This window comes from Pseudorasbora parva, chromosome 1 (assembly GCF_024679245.1).
Source record: "Pseudorasbora parva isolate DD20220531a chromosome 1, ASM2467924v1, whole genome shotgun sequence".
Classification (NCBI taxonomy): Eukaryota; Metazoa; Chordata; class Actinopteri; order Cypriniformes; family Gobionidae; genus Pseudorasbora; species Pseudorasbora parva.
Genome location: NC_090172.1, coordinates 2,381,324 through 2,397,288, shown reverse-complemented (window position 1 = coordinate 2,397,288; position 15,965 = coordinate 2,381,324). Strand labels below are relative to the sequence as shown.

The 15,965-nt window shown below is 41.2% G+C and overlaps 1 protein-coding gene across 3 annotated transcripts in view; it reads left to right on the top strand.

The window, feature by feature from the left end:
* The window catches only part of cbfa2t3 (CBFA2/RUNX1 partner transcriptional co-repressor 3), a 79,375-nt gene that overhangs the window by 55,366 nt on the left and 8,044 nt on the right, over positions 1 to 15,965 (top strand). For 2 of the 3 annotated variants that reach the window (XM_067452066.1, XM_067452059.1), the window contains exons 6-10: positions 3,114 to 3,394; positions 6,223 to 6,308; positions 8,701 to 8,938; positions 11,498 to 11,566; positions 13,312 to 13,365. In XM_067452066.1, the coding sequence (XP_067308167.1) occupies positions 3,114 to 3,394; positions 6,223 to 6,308; positions 8,701 to 8,938; positions 11,498 to 11,566; positions 13,312 to 13,365 (728 nt within the window). The remainder of the gene's footprint in view (positions 1 to 3,113; positions 3,395 to 6,222; positions 6,309 to 8,700; positions 8,939 to 11,497; positions 11,567 to 13,311; positions 13,366 to 15,965) is intronic. The other variant, XM_067452073.1, reaches the window with a different exon arrangement.

Below are 15,965 nucleotides of genomic sequence, written 5' to 3'. Positions count from 1 at the left end.
AAAACGCCACAGTCACAGAACATCTGCCAAAGGGAGCAGCTCTCACAGTACAGCAGTTCAGGAGACACACACACGGGTGAGAACGCGAAAGATTAAGGGCTTGGGATTTAACGCCGCTTCTTGGTATAGGAAGGCTAGAGTCCACATATGGCTCACAGCTGGCCTTAACATTCGGACACACACTGCAAAAAATGCTTTTCTTGCTTTGTATTTTTGTCTTGTTTCTAGTCTAAAATATCTCAAAATTCTTACATTAAGAAACATTTACTGGACAAGCAACAGTTATTGTAAGATTATATTTCTTACCCCACTGGCGGATTATTTAGCTTATTTTAAGCAAAAACTCTTTCTTTAGTTAGTTAGTCTTCAGTCAGGGCCTTCACTAACGATCAACACACCCCCGTCGCCACAATAACAACACACACACACACACACACACACACACACACACACACACACACACACACACACACACACACACTGCCCCTAAACCTACCCATCACAGGAAACATTCTGCATTTTTCCTTTCTCATAAAAACTCCTCCTGTGTGATTTATAAGCCTTTTGTAAAGTGGGGCCATGGGTAATGTCCTCATATTTCACCCTCTCCTGTAATACCTGTGTCATACCCATGGCATTATACACATTTGTGTCCTCATATGTCACAAATACATGCCCACACACACACACACACACACACACACACACACAATAATGCAATGTATGTACTACTGTTACGAACCTCACTTTCAAAGTGTTCGATGGGAAGAGGACACGCGAGACAGAAAAGCAATTTAAACATTTATTGATTCCAATGCACTCGTGTGCCACCGTTTAGGCAAATGGTGAAATTAATCAAAATCGACTCACTGGAACAAATAATCTTAAACAAACAAAAACACGGTCAACAAGACAATCAAAAGAAACTGAAAAAACAGCTTGTCAGCTGACGTTATGAGCTTGACATCCGCGGCGGCCATAGTTTATTTCACATAGAGCGCTCACAACCCGCGAAAAGTCATCGCTGGGCCTTTGGGCCGTTCTATCACTACACATCATAATTTGATTGGCTGATGAGCCACGTCAGTCAACGTTATGATCCAATAAAAAAATAGCAGCTTCAATAGAAGGCTAGCTATTCTACTAGTGCTGGAGCTGTGATGCGTTCAGATGATGACATATGGAAAATACAGCTCAGCCTCACAAAAAATAACCACATTCTTTCTGGAAATATAATTGTAATGTACTGAAATATGTAGTACTTGCATGCGTTCAGACACACATAAATTTCATTTATTTAATTATAATATATATACTGTATATATATATATATATATATATATATATATATATATATATATATGATTTTGACAGGGCCAGCAGAGCCCACCACTGCTTAAAACAGGCAAAATGATCTGCCAATGGGGTAAGAAAAAAATAATCTTATTTCTGTTTGGGACGGAAACAAGAAACAAGATTTCAGTCAGAAATAAGATTATTTTTCTCACCCCATTGGCAGATCATTTTGCCTGTTTTAAGCAAAAACTCACTTCATTTTGATTTGATTTTTAAGAAAACAGAAAAATATATTATGTAATTTTACCTATCCAGTTAACAGTGGTGGAATGTAACAAAGTACAAATACTTCGTTACTTTACTTAAGTACATTTTTCACGTATCTGTACTTTACTTAAGTAGAATCACTAGTGCATACTTTTTACTTTTACTTCGTTACATTTTGCAGCAAATATTTTACTTTCTACTCCACTACATTTCTACAACGTCTCGTTACATTTTCTGATCAGTTTCAGGGCTGGAGGTTAAGGTTTGTTCGGATAATTAATGGATAATAATCGGCTAATGTATGAACTGACGGTTGCGCTGTTGACAATCGCGCAGCCTCTCGAGGAAAAATGGAAACAAACCAACGCCGCTCACACAGAGAAACTCATTAACATACTGCAGTAAATATTCAAAATGTGAAGGTTTTATAACGTATATTTTATAACGTATAATACAATTAAAAAACATCACATGACACGACCAAGAGTGTGTTATCCTGAATACCATCACGACTGAAAATGTGACACTGATTTCATGAGTTCCTTAAACAATTAATTAAAATTAGTCACTTACATTTTAGACGCAATATAAACTGCTTTTGTTCTATTACAGCAGTGAAAATATTTCCAAGATCAGATCATATTTCCACATCAGAACCACAACACGTCTCACAGCAGCAGTGTGTTAATGAATGATTCAGCGTTTGAATGAATCGGTTGAATCAAAGATTCAATGAGCTGTTCGTAAACAACTGCCTGATTCATGAACGAATCAGCCGTTTGAACGAACCGACTCAATGACTCACTCATTAAGACCTGCCGCCACCTACTGGTAGTTTAGTTTAATGTTTAAACATTCTTTCCAACGTTTCTTTTATGAGATTTAAAACAATCTCATGACATTATTTAATGCAGTTGTTATTTATCAGTGTAAATTATTTAATTTAACAACCATATAGCGTTATTCTAATTTAATTTATTGATCAAATTTAAGAATATAAAAGGAAAGCTGAAGCATATCCCATATTTCAGATTAATCCTCATAAATATAAAGATTTAAATACATCAAAGCTGATGAAAATGTTTTTCTGGATATTGATATTTAACTCTGCAGATCGTCCTGATATTGTGAGTCAGAATGTAAACTGGGCAGCAGATGATACGCACAATTAGCCGACATTAACCCAAAACTAACTGAATTAAAACGCCACAGCCCACACTGATTTCTTCTGTTTAATTATTGGAATATAGACATTAAGAGAATAAATTGTTATACTAGTACTTTTACTTTTAATACTAAAAGTACATTTAAAATCAAGTACTTTTTTACTTACGTAAGATTGTCGTTGTAGTACTTCTACTTTTACTGAAGTAAATATGGCTCTGGTTATTTGTACTTTTACTTAAGTACAGAGATTCAGTACTTCCTTCACCACTGCTAGTAAATCATCTTGGTTTAAGAATGTTTAGATATTTAGACTAGAAACAAGACAAAAGCTTTTTTCTTTTGCAGTGTATGTCCTAAAAACATTTCTACACTCCTCCTTACAGGACCAAAGAGAGCGCAGGGGACAGAGACGGCTTGCACCCGGAGCACCTGGCCAAACGCCCGTGCACAGTGAGCCCCAGTCAGCGCTTCAGCCCCAGCGGTTTACCTGCCCATCCGCCCCCCAACGGCCTGCCCACGCACCCCCCCAACGGCCTGCCCCACCCGAACCCTCCTGCCCCGCCGCAGCACTACCGGCTGGAGGACATGGCCCTCGCTCACCACTACAGAGACGCCTACAGACACGCAGAGCACAGGGACGTGCGGGATCGGCACCGGCAGACAGGTGAAGAATAATAATAATAATAGTAATTAATTACATTTATATAGCACTTTTCTTGGCACTCAAAGCGCTTTACAGACAGGTCAGATTGGTGAAGTCCATAATAAACCAATAAACTACTTGCACTGCAAAAAATGCTCTTCTTACTTTCTAGTCTAAATATCTAACAATTCTTAAATCAAGATGCATTTACTAGATAAGTAAAATGACATATGACATTTTTTCTTGTTTTGTTGAAAATAAAATCTAACTGAAGTGAGTTTTTGCTGAAATCAGGCTAAATGATCTGCCAATGGGGTGAGAAAAATAATCTTATTTCTGATTAAATAGTAAATACTTCTTGTTTTAAGATGTTTGGGCTAGAAACAAGACAAAAATACTAAGTAAGAAAAGCATTTTTTTGGGAGTGTGTACCTTTAAAAGTTACACAATTGGTTCTTACCGTGCGTTCACACCGCCGCCGGCGAGAGCGTCAAAATTCGCTCTTGCCGCCCTGACAACGACGCTGTAGAAAGCTCCGTGGACACGCTGCCGCTCTGACGTAGATCGAATGTTTTTTCTTTTTTTAAACTGTATTTAAAGACGTCGCAAATCAAACAAGCATGTTGATGGATATACTGACCACAAGTAGGGTATAAATTAACTTCATGAAATCGTTTAAATGTGAAAGTAAGAATTAATTGCACACCCGCTGAACAACGAGCGTTCTAGCGTCTAGCGTTCTAGATCACTATGAATGATCTTGTCATAAATGATAGGGAAACCCGCACAGCAATGATCAACCTCTCCTACAAATTGCTTGGGAACTAATGTGGTCGGAACCAAAGTTTACAGGCCTGCGTTCTCTGGATTTCTCTCAAGCGGAGCACTTCTACATTCTGACTGGTTGCCGCCGAACCGCGTCATAGCTCATTACCATAAAGTTGAGCTGATTTCAACTCTCCTCGACGCCCAAATCGTCCAAGACGCGACGCGCCGCTCTCGCCGGAGCTCGCCGCCTGGCTCCCATTGAAAATGAATGACTTCCGGCCAGCTTGACGCTCTCGCCGCCGGCAGTGTGAACGCACAGTTAGGGTACAATTATACTATTGTTTTCCTCAATTCGGTCCTAGTGAGTTTGGCTCAAACCCTGAAAGACGTCTATTGAAGCTCTTATTGAGAATGAACAGGGTTAGATTTTGATGTTTTATTGGAAAAGTTTGGTCACCATTATGGAGATCAGTGTTTCCTTTAGTTGAGCAGTTTAACTTGGATTTTTAAGTAAGTTTGTGTTTTTTGTTACAGTGTAAACACAACACAATATTGTTCAAAACAAAATAAGCCATACACAAACTGTATCATGAAGAATAATGTTTGACTAAACTCATCACTGAATAAAAAATAATAATGAAGAATACCCACCAATATTACTTTCTTGCCACAGATTTTTAAAACAATCTCGGGGGGGTTGGGGGCGGGGGCTTATAATCAATAATCAGCATATGAATCTCAACAATGGTGACATCCTAAATGCTGCAATGCTGCTGGGAGCCGTGAGTTTTAAACTCTGGAGGACATCAAATCTCTAGGACCGAACTTGCCTACTCCTGATTTAGAGATACAAAAAGGCTACAGCCCCAGTGACGGCCACTTGTACCTTAAAAGGTACAATTTTGTACTCTTTTTATTGGCAGTGTAACACACATCTAGCCAAAATAACCTTGAATTTGGTTACATGTTAGTCTTGCCAAAATAACAACCGAGATGATATTCTGTCATGTAAGCAAAGATAACAAGGTGTTTAGTTTCCCTTCTTAGACTAATCTATAATTGATGACTACCGTATTTTCCGGACTATAAGTCACGCTTTTTTTCATAGTTTGGCTGGTCCTGCGACTTATAGTCCGGTACGACTTATATATCAAATTTAATTCATACTGACTGACAAGAATAAACATATAGCCGCGAGAGGGCGCTCTATGCTGCTCCTGTAGCCTACCCCAGAAAAAAATAACTGAAAAAACTCTTAACTGAAATATTATCTTAAATCTGAAATATTATCTGTTGTAAAATCTTAAATACAACAACTTTGAAAGACTGAACACAAACAAAATGCCCTCATAAAGAAAATCTTATTCTGCAAATTACAAACTGCATGTAGTAAACTGCAGCGGAGAACGATTCACACAGCGTTCGTCTTGCGCGGCCGAGCCTCTCCCGGCAGAGATTTCAAGCATCTGTGGACTCGTTCCTTTAAGTTCTGGGCTGGCCATCTTGCTTACAGTCCGCAAGTAGCTTTCTTTTTTTTCTTCATTACAGTTAAAGTAACCTCTGCTTTTCCCCAGTCCCTTACAAGTTTCTCACTCACTTCAAACTTTCTTCCTTTCGCTCGGTTATGCAGTGAAGCGGGTGCTCGTATGCGCGTGCGGCTCCCGCTCTGCCCTAATGCGACTTATAGTCCAGTGCGACTTATATGTTTTTTTCCTCTTCATGACGCATTTTTTGACTGATGCGACTTATACTCCGGAGCGACTTATAGTCCGGAAAATACGGTAGTCTATTCTTGGGCTATGGCTAGACTTCTGTTAAGTTTTCAGTGATGGCCCAAATTTCGCCTTGTTTTAGCCTAGACATCAGGGCTTTTTTTGACGTCTTAAATAAAAAATTGCTTACTGGGCAGTCACTTGTGTATGTATATATTTGCTATTTTACAGCAAATTCAAGCATGGTTCTACCTGTTTATAATTTGAGTAATATTTCCATCCACTGAATGGCAAGAAAGCAGAATTGCACTCACATGGACGTTATGGTGTTGGTGTGTGCGCTAATGTGGTGCTGTGTTTCTGTTATAGCCGTGCACGGAGCTCGTCAGGAGGAAGTGATTGATCATCGGCTGACAGACCGCGAATGGGCTGAGGAATGGAAGCACCTTGATAACGTATGTGTGACCAGATGCTTTATTCCTTTGTCATCTTTCATAGACTGCACAAGCCAGAGAGTTATCTCTGCTGGGGGGGAACGAATTATATCATATTAATGGTGGTCAAGATGGTTTATTAGTCTTTTATACTTATATATATATATAGCAAATATCGTCTAATTATCGTTATCGAGAAAATCCCAGAAAATATAGAGATATCATTTTATGTCAATATCGCAGACCCCTACCTAGCCAGTTTGTGATTGGTCCTTGGATTTCCGGAATCAAATCGCGGCAGAATGGCTAGCAGAAAACGTAAGGAGAAAGGTGGATGGGAAAAAGTTAAAGAAAAGAGGGCCAAGTACAGTGTTGTACATAGTACACCATAGTACATAGTGCCTGTTGCGCACGGCTAGGGGCGAATGGCCGGATGATGGGCCTATTTGGGAGAAAGTCCAGGGCTGGTTTTTAGCCCCAGTCCGTCCCTGTTAGCCTCTGGCCAAAAAAATGACTATATTTGCATCATCTGAGGATTTTTTCCAGAAATAAAATACATAAATCTCTCGTCTCGGGGGAAAACATGATCATTCAAATATACTATCGGGTTTCTACTGATACCAAGTTTAATGCTAAATCACTGAAGTAACCCTTTAAGACCTTTATTATGCTTTTCGCTCACCTCAGCCTTACCTCCCCTGCCTTTACACAAACTAACACACACTCAAAACACATATTGAATAAAAAGAGCACAGATGGAGCGAGGAACCCAACGGAGGACGTTCCCAGAGCAGCTGAGACAAGGGCTGCAGTCTCAGGCTTATTCTGGACTGCATCCAAATCCGAAATAAATACAGCCAACAACATACTCAAGGAGTGAAGAATGGCATCACATGGATGAGGGGAGATGTTATCGAGGGGAGGTGTGGAAGATGGGAGGAAATAGGGATGCAGAAGCATTGGGGAAGAATGAAGTGTTTTGGCTTCTCCCACTGGCAGCGCAGCTGTTGCAGGGCTATTGTTGCTTAACCGCTCACTGCGCCACTGGATTACACACACACATACACACACACACGTTTGTTTTTGTGACATATGGGGACTTTTCTTAGGCGTAATGGTTTTTATACTGTACAAACCGTATTTTCTATCACCTTACACTGCCCCTAAACCTACCCATCACACACACACACTGCCACAAAACCTACCCATCACACACACACACACACTGCCCCTAAACCTACCCATCACAAACACACACACACTGCCCCTAAACCTACCCATCACAGGAAACATTCTGCATTTTTACTTTCTAATAAAAACTCCTCCTGTGTGATTTATAAGCCTTTTGTTAAGTGGGGCCATGGGTAATGTCCTCATATTTCACCCTCTCCTGTAATACCTGTGTCATACCCATGGCATTATACACATTTGTGTCCTCATATGTCACAAAAACATGCCCACACACACACACACAAAGTGTTCTAAATATCTCATGCTTGTGTTGCTCACTAATGCACCAGCATAGTAAGTGTCAAAGAAGGTGCATTGTGGAATTGTAAGTTTTAACTTTGGGATGTAAACCGAAACTATACTTGTTTTTATGCACATGCTCGAGTCGAACGCACAGCCTTGCAAAGTATACTTCCGTACACAGGTTGAGCAATCTCTCGCCAAGAGTTACAACACATGTAAATGTTGCAAAAAAATTCAATGTGCATGTACAACCTGATACATGCGATTACAAAAATCTGATGGTGCACGTTCAGTGTGCACATACAATTTGTACGCTAACCCTCGCGTATGCGTTAAAAGCAAGGGGCTCCTCTCGCGTTCTCAATGTAAGCTGCAATCCCTCGACTGGCCACTAGAGCGGCTCCAGAAGGAGCAGAATCTCATTGAGCCTCATGTTAAAATGCCCAACTTTACAGCAGAATAAAACATGTTTACAGCCTGGGACAAATTGTGGTTGTTGCCTGTAGGGCTAATTTTTCCCTTCATGACGACTGTGAGGGGGTGAAATTTTTTATAATTCATTGGTTTATGTTATATAAAGCCTTAAAAGTTCTGCATAATTAAGGGCGTGGTTACTTTGAGTGACAGGTGGATTGCCATTTATCTGCCGTCTATAGTCACTGCGTCACCTAAGCTCCGCCCACATCCCGCCTCTTTGCACATTTTCTCTTATCCGGAAGTGATGCGCGATGACGCGCTGCTAAGATGGTGACGGCTCGTCTCTACTTTACTTTACGCTTCAGAATCCAATGGGTGACGTCACAGACACTACGTCCTTATTTTTTTTACAGTCTATGATTAAAAGTGAAGTGTACTTTTGCGTTAACTGGTCTAACGTTGCTATATAATGCCCTCTTCTACTATTTATTTCCCATCCCTTTCTCTCTCTTCCTCTCTGTAGTTGCTGAACTGTATCATGGATATGGTGGAGAAGACACGGCGTTCCCTCACCGTGCTGAGACGTTGCCAGGAGGCGGACCGCGAGGAAATGAACCACTGGATCCGCCGCTACAGCGACGTGGAGGATATGAAAAAAGGTGCGAGCTCGTCCCAGCGGCCTCCTCCTCCTCCTCCTCTTCCTCCACACCACAACTCTTCCTCCTCCAACACTTCTAACAGCAGCGACACACAGCCGCTAGGTACATGCACCGCTGCAGGCGCAGATGCTCAGCACGCAGCATGTCTCACACACACACACACACATTTGTTTTTGTGACATATGGGGACACTCCATAGGCATAATGGTTTTTAAACCGTACAAACCGTATTTTCTATCCCCTTACACTGCCCCTAAACCTACCCATCACACACACACACATACTGCCCCTACCCCTAAACCTACCCATCACACACACACATACTGCCCCTACCCCTAAACCTACCCATCACACACACACATACTGCCCCTACCCCTAAACCTACCCATCACACACACACACACACTGCCCCTACCCTTAAACCTACCCATCACACACACACACTGCCCCTACCCTTAAACCTACCCATCACACACACACACATACTGCCCCTACCCCTTAACCTACATACACACACATACTGCCCCTAAACCTACCCATCACACACACACACACACATACTGCCCCTAAACCTACCCATCACACACACACACCTACTGCCCCTAGCCCTAAACCTACACACACATACTGCCCCTACCGCTAAACCTACACACACACACTGCCCCTAAACCTACCCATCACACACACACACACACACTGCCCCTAAACCTACCCATCACAGGAAACATTCTGCATTTTTACTTTCTAATAAAAACTCCTCCTGTGTGATTTATAAGCCTTTTGTAAAGTGGGGCCATGGGTAATGTCCTCATATTTCACCCTCTCCTGTAATACCTGTGTCATACCCATGGCATTATACACATTTGTCCTCATATGTCACAAAAACATGCCCACACACACACAGTCGTAGCAGCTGCAGACACAAGTGGTTTCCATCAGCCAACCTACCAACAAAAAAAAAAAGTCAGCATGTGATCCCACTTACCTTACGGTTTGTCCTTCATGATTCGGATCGCGTGTCAAACCAACGAACTGCTGAAATCCTGTGACTTTGGCGATCAGAATGAATCGATGATTCATAACGGTTCAAAGCTTTACGAAGCTGTTTTGAAATCAGCCATCACAATACAAGTTATTTAGTTTTTTATATAGTTGTTGTATGGGTCTTGAGAGAGGAAATGACATTGGTGTCAATGAAGGCCTTTCTGAGCCATCAGATTTCAACACTAATATCTTTATCTGTGTGTGAAGATGAACCGAGGTCTGACGGCTGTCTAACCACATGAGGGTGAGGATTTAAAGGGGTGATAAATTGAGAAATCAACTTTTCCTTGAGCCTTTGATATATATTATGGTAGTATAAGAATATCCTGTAAGTTTCAGAGCTGAAAACTTCCTTGTTAGTCAAAGAAAAGCTTTTACAGACACCAGGCCCAGAAAACAAGGCTCTCAAATCAAAGACGTATTAGAAGAGGAAGCTCCGCCTCTATGTGTATGCTGCTTCTGTAGCCCCACCCACATGCTTATGTAGCCCCGCCCACCGACTAATGCAGCTAAACGAGCAATAAACACGCCGAAGATAGCAAGATAATTGTTTGTAAACAAGACACAAGTCGAGGCTGGATTTGCAGACATATTGAGATTAAAACACAAAGCTGTGCTTCTATATCGGATGGTGCAGCACACTTATGTGACTAAAAAATGTTTTTTTTTATATGCGATAGTAGCTATTGCATTGTTACAGATCGTATCGATTATGTAACGTGTCTTACAGAACATACCTTAGCACGCTGTCACAGGCTGGAGAATCCTTTATTTGTTGGTTCATTGTGAGATCAGACTCCCAACATCCCGGGGCTGTGTGTTTTCCAGACGGGCTACCCAAACATAAGCACGTCGACAGGCCGGTGAATCTTAAATTGTGAAATAACAATCATTTATTGATCTCCGTTGTGGTTGAAGAGTGCGCTGCGCGCGTGTGTGTGTGGTTTGTGCTTATATCCACCGATCAGGCAGGCCAAGTAATAAAAAAATAAATCAATCGCGGGTGGATGAGAGATAAATCATTGTAAATATACGTTTTGAGAGCCCTGTGAGCGAATCATTCCAGTTGCCTCTTTCAAAACAATCCCTCATGTGAACTGACAGAGGAGCAGAAGCTCATTAAATATGCAAATCTTATCCAATCCTAGCCGTGGGCGTTTACTTCCAAGTCTCCAGTGACACGCCCATCAAAACCCAGCGTTCAGGACAGAGCCTCAAAACCAGTGTAGAAAATAGCCTATTACTGATTAGTTATGATGTTTTTGAATGTAAAAAAAACACACAAACGTCATAAGTTGACCTAATTTTTTTTTTAAAACAGTTCAGGCCACCTTTAATGACAGAATTGTTGGGTGAATTAACCCTTTAACACAACTCCACTTGACATGTCATTAGTGTAGTGATCAGTGACAATGTGACGGAAAACCAAGCAGCCCCAAAAAATTGTGTTGCTATTTGTGCAGTAATTAGGGAAGGGTGCGGCACACCGAGTAAGGATATGGCTGTCAACCTCCAAAAGCATGTCTTGATTTTAGATGAGTTGTTTTGGCACTGCGGGAGTCTGTTTTTTTCTCACTCAGGCAAACTCAAGTCGCTCTTTTAATGCTCTTTTTACAGAAATCCACAGAGATTTCCTGCACCGGCCCCCTTCAGGCTACCTGCCCGAGGAGATCTGGCGAAAGGCTGGTAAGTGCATCTGGACAGTGCATTGCCTACTTCTTAACACATGCACACAAACATATGCCAAATGGCCTGCTGGGCCTCACAGCTGTAGTTATGAGGCCGCTAAACGTCATTAGTGTTAAGAAATCTCCATCTGTCATAGCCATGAAAGACAACTGCAGTTAAAACTGCAGTGAGAATGCAGTAACCTGCGCAGTCAACAGCAGAGCAGCACAGGTACACTGCAAAAAATGCTTTTCTTACTTAGTATTTTTGTCTTGTTTCTAGTCCAAACATCTAAAAACTCTTAAAACAAGTATTTACTAGACAAGCAAAAGTAATTGTCTTGTTTTGGGGAAAAATAACTCAACTCATTAAGAGAGTTTTTGCTTAAAATAAGATAAATAATCGGCCAGTGGGGTAAGTAAAATAATCTTGTTTTCTGTTTGAATTAAGATTCACACTCGTCATGTTTGGTCGGATTAAAACGAACCCTGGTGTGATTGCTCGTTTAGTGTGGTTCATTTGACATGTGAACGCTGCCATCCGAACCCTGGTGCGCACCAAACAAGCGGACCGAGAGCGCTATAAAGACGGGTCTCGGTCCGCTTCCAAACCAACTCTGGTGCGGTTCGACTGATATATGAACGCCACACAGACCAAAGACATGTAAACGGACCAAAAACAGGACGTGATGTCACAAGATGAGACGCATAGTCAGCTGATTGGACGACGTGGGAAGATCGGTGTATCCAAAATGAGTAACGTTAACGTTAGAGGGCAAACGTAGAGCAACGAGGAAGAGCCTCATCAATATTTGGTCCCACGAGCATGTTTAAAAAATGCTAGAAAAAACACACAAAAAGCACACCTGGCCCTTCTCATCAGAGGACCTGTTGCCCATTAGCCGGTACAGACGACAGAACGGCCGTCTCTTTTCTGCACAACGGAGGAAATCCTGGAGCTGTTTTGAATGTTTTGAACACTTTATGAGCTCTTCATGAGTTCTCAGCGGGTAAAAATAATGCCATATGTACACGCATAAAATGATGGCGTTTAATCAGTACAGTGTTCTGAGTGTTCGGTAAGCAGCTCCTCCGTCATATAAGCCGACCAATCAGGTTGTGAGCGTCTCCATGAGCCTTTGGTTCAGTAACTTTAGGTTCGCTGTTATAAATGGCAGTGTGAACGTAAAGCGGACCAGGACTATATGTTTTGTTTTTGTTTTTTTGGTCCGGACCAAATGAACCAAACTTACCGAACTACAAGTGTAGTTATTATTTTTCTTATTTTAAGCAAAAACTCTTCATTTTGAGTTATTTTTTAAAACAAGACAATTACTTTTGCTTGTCTAGTAAATACTTCTTGTTTTAAGAATTTTTAGATGTTTGGACTAGAAACAAGACAAAAATACTAGGTAAGAAAAGCATTTTTTTGCAGTGGCCAATCGATCCTGCCAAAGAGAGACAGAAAGGAAAGTGAAGTGGAAACACGGCTGGATTATTCTTGGATTGGTCTGAACATAAACCTAGTTGCCCTCTGAGCCATGTAGGTCACACATACTACTAAAGAGGTCAGCCTGAGCACAGGTGGGGTCACATGCCCAAAGGTCAGAGATCGAAGGGCAGTTATTAAATATGACCCACGCCAGTAACATTACAGCGAGTAAAATCAATATGCCATTACTAATGATGCTGCTGTTGTCTGCAATCTCAGCTGCATTTTCACTGTGACAAAAGCTCTTTTAATTGCAGTTGTTTTTCACGCAGGTTCTACAAGCATCCCGCTCTCGCCAGCATTAAAGCAACTTCAGAACAAGCAGGGTGAGTAACTGCACCCGTATTACACCTGTACTACAAATCAGACATTTGACTGCACAGATGGTCTTGAAGACTTGGTTCACTTCAAAATTAAAATGTCCTGATGGTTTACTCACCCCCCATCTCATCCAAGCTGTTAATTTGTTTCTTTCTTCAGTCTAAAATAAATTACGTTTTTTGAGGATTTTTCTCCACATAATTGACTTCAATGGGAACCAATGGTTGAAGGTCCAAATCAATGCAGTTTCAAGAAAGGGCTTCAGAGGCTCGGCACGATCCCAGAGGAATAGAGTCTGATCCAGACAAACCATCACACATTTAAAAAAAAATTTTTTGGTAATGGGCGATTGTATTACTGTGCGTTCACACCAGACGCGACTTGCGCAAATATATCGCGCTATTCGCGTGTGGTTGGATGCTTGAACATTTTGAGTTTACTCACTTCATTCGCACGTGACATTCACTTCACAACAGACGCGAATCCTTGTCATGGGAGCGGCTTCTGTCAGGCGGCTCGACTCGTTGCAAAATGGCTGACATGGATTGTTTTAAAGCGGTGGTTCCGTGTTTGTTTTCTAGGCTTGGTTCCGTGTTTTTGGGCCGCAGTATAACATGTCTTAATACTTTTTTAACGCCGTATTTCTCTTCTATTCTCCCTTTATTCCACACCGCTGCCTGTCATTTGAAAGGCTCGTTTGCTTCCTGCTTCTATGAAGCCCATCCCTTTGAAAAACGCAATGGTCTTAGATTGGTTAGATGGCCAAATGTAGTTTCCTGTATTTTGATTGGCTGAAGTGCCAAGCACAGGTTAAGGTCACGCCCCTTCCCATTACGGGCAGAAGTCACATCTGCGGAGACTAGCGAGGGTTTATGATGTCACAAACCCAGGAAGAAACTCGTTGTAGTCCAAACCGGCCATTTTTGTAGGCAATAAACTGCCGTAACTTTAAAAGACAATATCTCCGTTTGCAGTGAACTTTCAGCGCTGCAACTTTGCAGAGACTGTTTATGCTCAAGCGGCAACATTACACACTAACTAAAGTTAAAAAAGTGAAATCGCATGCAGCCACCCCTTTAAGATACGGCGAATAAGTAGACCGGGTAAACCCAGTCTGATTTGCCAGCGATTCGACATCACCCTGCAACTTAGTCTGGAAACCTGTACATTAATTTCTACTGATTGTTACACTTTTGCGGGAACCAATCACAGACTGGCTTATCCAGCCGCGCTATTGGCGGGTTTAACACGATGACAGATAGAGAAGCGTTGGGTCATAGAGTGCCGAAGTTCTGACGTCACTTTGTAGGCCAAAACGCAGAAGTGAGTTAGCATTTTAGCACTTCCGGTTCCCTCGCTCAAAAGCCTATGGGTTTTTTGAATGGGTTTTTGCCAAATCGCCTGAAATAAGGTCTGTGGTTAACAAAGCCTCTAAATATTTTCACGTTTTGATCTATGAAATAAAACACACTTGTTCTAACCTGCTTGTGATTTTTTTAAACGTTATTGTGTCTTAAAAACGGCGGTTGCTAACAAGTTGCTAAAAGGACTACATCCTTTGGCCGGGACTTTAGACGTCATCGTGACAAACGGGAGATCTCACCAGCCCGCGTTTCATTCACTTTTGAATTCTGTAAGTAAATGTTTAATAAAAATACAAAACTAGCCCGCGTTTCAGCCTCACGTTCTTATAAGTTTACCTTTCAGTTAATATACATAGTTATATATTTAGTCCTTTCAAATAGTGGTGTTTCCAAATATTGTTATACACAGAAATCTGTCATATTAAGGTAACCGATCACCAGTTCTTCATTTCTGTGGAGAGACTGTAGTGTTTTGTTTTGTTCCGAGATGGAACCACAAGTCGTCGAATGAAAGCTGCGCTGTTCTACATGTCCAGATTTATAGTGGTTCTCTCCTCGATATATGATCAATCGTCTAAGAAAAAGGACATACGATTGTAAATTGATACGGCTAGCTTACGTCGTCAGTGCTTCTGAGGTGGTAAAAGCACTTTTTTTTCTGGCGAATTAGCAAATGGTATGCAAACATACAATCAAACATAATACAGTGAAAGATTCTTTAAAGTCTATTTGGGGCACGATGATCAGGCATAATAGCCTAATCTTAATCACAAAGACAATAATATTAAGCTTTATAAATAACAAAATAATAAATAAAACATTAACAAACGAGAAAACAAATCTCAGAGAGGCACGCATAAACCCAATTAGTTTCTAACATTTTTGGAAAAAACGAATGGTCAATATTTCTCATGAAAAAGTGGATAAGTGTTCATACACAGCGCAGATCATAATGAGCGAACGTGTTTTTTAAATAAAGTTTGAGGAAGCTTGATGATGACGTAGATCCGCGACTGTGTGCTGTAGTCCGTTTATAGCCTACCGTTAGCATTTTATATCTGACGGCTTTATTTAGGCTTCAAACGGTATACATGTTGGATTCACTTGTAAAGATTATCTTGATAGACCAAACGTGTAAGGGTCATAACTCTTTGTTGAACACAGATCTTATTTTTTGCGATTGTCCAAAAGTCAATGGGGAAAATGCATAGGCTTTTGATCGAGGGAACCCATGCGCCGCT